We start from the raw sequence: 2,862 nt of genomic DNA on the forward strand, positions 1-2,862 counted from the left end.
TTTCCTCCAGTGCACTCACTGCTTGTCATTTTCTCTTGCCATTCTTATACCTCCAGCATGCCTGATGGAAGTTGTCTGTGGTTTGTAATGCAAACCAAATGTTCCTTCTCTGTTTCTTTTTTTTTTTCCCCAAGCTTTATTTTTCCAGCTTTAAGTCTAAAAAGCCCTAACTCGCTCTGTCTTCTGCAAACAAAATACATGATTTGAGCTGTGCCCATTTGGTTCAAATTTTTGGTTGGATATTAAACCAAGCATTTACAAGATGCAAATAATTTGGTGTAGCTCCCAGATTGAATGCAAATGCTCTGCTGTTAACCAGACAGTAGGAAAGATAGAACTTTTCTTTACTAGGAAGAACAGGATGAGTTTTACATTACCAAGTGCTAACAGCATGATATCTTGCATCCGATTTTAATCTAGATCTTGTGATCTTTGTCAGATTCATTACTGAGCAGTACTATTAGCACTGAACTATTGCAGATGTCTAGGATTTCCAGGCAGTAGGAAGAGCTAGAGATTTGGAAGCTTTCTAATAAAGAGTAAGAAACTCTTGGAGACTTGAATCTACTGTTAGAAAAATTTTTAAAAAATTAAAAAATACCTAATTGTAAAATAAAAATTCAAAAGGAGGAACTTACAACAGCGAGGCAGACAAACCTGACTCCTGCAGAAGGCTGTTCCTCTTCATAGGCCTGGCAAAAAAAGACAGAGTGAATAATTGAAAACACACTCTCATGGTGTCACGTGACTCGGTTTCAGTAATTCTGCTCAGTACATTGGAACGGAGCTATTGTTTCCTAATTGAAGAAAATGTCAGCAAGGATAGATAAACAAAAGCAATGGGATGCAGTATTGGGGAAACTGTTTCCAGCAGGCTCCCAGCTACCCAGAGAAGGCAAGACCATTTAAGGAGTTTGTGTCATTTGTTTTTACCCATCGCTCTCTGGTCCTAGGATTGATGGGGTTCAGGCATGTTAAACCTACTTGGGGGGAGGTGAGGGGGGCCAGCCAGAATCCATGCTAATCGAGTGCAGGATTTTCTGCTGGAGGCTGAGATGACAAGCATGTTTCTCGTAATTTTTAGCAGATATTTTAAAAATTAAGCTAGTAAGAATTTCATAGGCCACTTGTGCTCCAGGAGCAAAACATAATAGGAGCCGCTTTTGAATGCCAAGCCCTTGTATTGTGCACCATGAAGTGGCATGGTCCCTTTAACCTACCAATTATTAAATACTCTCCCTTTTATGGGCTAGACAGCAACTTTGTGATCCAACCTGATCAAGGACTCAGAAAATTGTTGCTTTTTCCATAGAGCATCCAGGAAATGAGAACTATGCCACGGATTCCAAATTGTCTCAATTACACCTATCATTTGCTGCTAAGTAAATGGTTCACAGACTATTGTGGCGACTCCCCACACGAAACACTGCTTGAGTTGCATATACCATCAATTGTGGGAGCAGGCAGCCACCTTTCTGCCACGTCCCTAGGCACACTTAGCTGTTTTTCATCAATCACACAGATCAATGTGTCAGTCACCACCTGTCAACCTTCAGTTCTGCTCACACTGACAAATAACAATCTTGCTGCAGAAACTTACTTTCTCTCGATGAATTTGTGTGATAAGATACATAGGGACTTTGTAAACAAAAAAAAACGTTCCATAACAGAAAGAATTGTCTCTGAAACTGTTGTTAGTTTTTTGAAACTGTGAGGCCTCTTTGGAATGTTCTCATAAACTATAAATCCTATACTTTTCAGGAAAATGTAAACAGAAACCTGAATTTTACACCTGGTCCTGTCTGGTCATGGAAATGGTCAACAAGAGAGTGCTTAGACACCTGCTGCCCTCTGTGTTCTGTGGCTTGAAGGCCCTGGTTTTATTGCTCTGTCACTAAACTTGCAAAAGAGAGAGAGAAATTATAAAATAGGTTTAAAATATTGCACTGTTATGGTCTCATGTTTAGCGGTCCTGTGACATCTAGATAAAACATGGACTGGGAAGACAAGCATCTGCCCTATGAGAATGATGTACATACTGGGAGAAAAAGTGAAGATGAAATCTCTGCTCTGTACAGTGTCTCCAAGAGCTCCGAAACACTCTGTCCCCAATAATACAATTGTGGCTAATTTATATTTTAAGTGTTCACAAAAAGAAAAAATTTGACGTTATTTTCCCAACAATTAAGTTTTCATGATACTAGTTCCTTGAAGGAAATCTGTTGTAAAGGAAATGGTTTTAACCTGGATCACTGGATGACAATAAACATGGAACATTACTCAACTCTTTTAAATTCTAATCTTGTAGAAGAACCATGATTTGACCCTGAGTAGTGAACAACAGTTATCAAGTAGCTTTCCTGGAAAGGAGGAGAAATAGGAAGCTGATTTTGTGTTTTGGGAAACAGTTCCTCACTGTATTTGAATAGAGAGGACAGTGGCCTTGTACATAAAATGGGGTTTATAGTGCTAGTACTGTAAAAATGAAGTATCAGTAAGGAAGCAAAGCCACATACTGTTTACCACTTAAATGTCTTACACTGTAACACACACGTTTTTGTTTAGCAATAGAGAACCCATTCACACAAAATCTCAACAGCCCCTGAGTTTTGATCCAAACTGATTGAGCTGGAAGCTCAAAAGCATTGGAAAGCTTTTTTTATTTCTTCCCATTGTCACATGCTATTGCATTTCCTGACTATGAGCTGAATACTGTAGTCCCTAAGCCACTGGGAGTTTTGTTCATTCAGAATCTGGACTTCTGCCAGGGCCAGCAGCAGAAACATAAATATCACAAGGAGGGGCTGTTTTTTCATGTTGTTTCACTCTAACATTTTGCAGTTTTTTCCATCTTCTCTGTAC

The 2,862-nt window shown here is 39.2% G+C and overlaps 1 protein-coding gene across 1 annotated transcript in view; it reads right to left on the minus strand.

The window, feature by feature from the left end:
• Positions 1-2,862, minus strand: part of IL16 (interleukin 16) — a 48,499-nt gene that overhangs the window by 37,022 nt on the left and 8,615 nt on the right. The window contains exon 2 of the mRNA XM_075506179.1: positions 639-692. Within this exon, the coding sequence (XP_075362294.1) occupies positions 639-688 (50 nt within the window). The 5' untranslated portion in view covers positions 689-692. The remainder of the gene's footprint in view (positions 1-638; positions 693-2,862) is intronic.

Source organism: Mycteria americana, chromosome 6 (assembly GCF_035582795.1).
Source record: "Mycteria americana isolate JAX WOST 10 ecotype Jacksonville Zoo and Gardens chromosome 6, USCA_MyAme_1.0, whole genome shotgun sequence".
Taxonomy (NCBI): Eukaryota; Metazoa; Chordata; class Aves; order Ciconiiformes; family Ciconiidae; genus Mycteria; species Mycteria americana.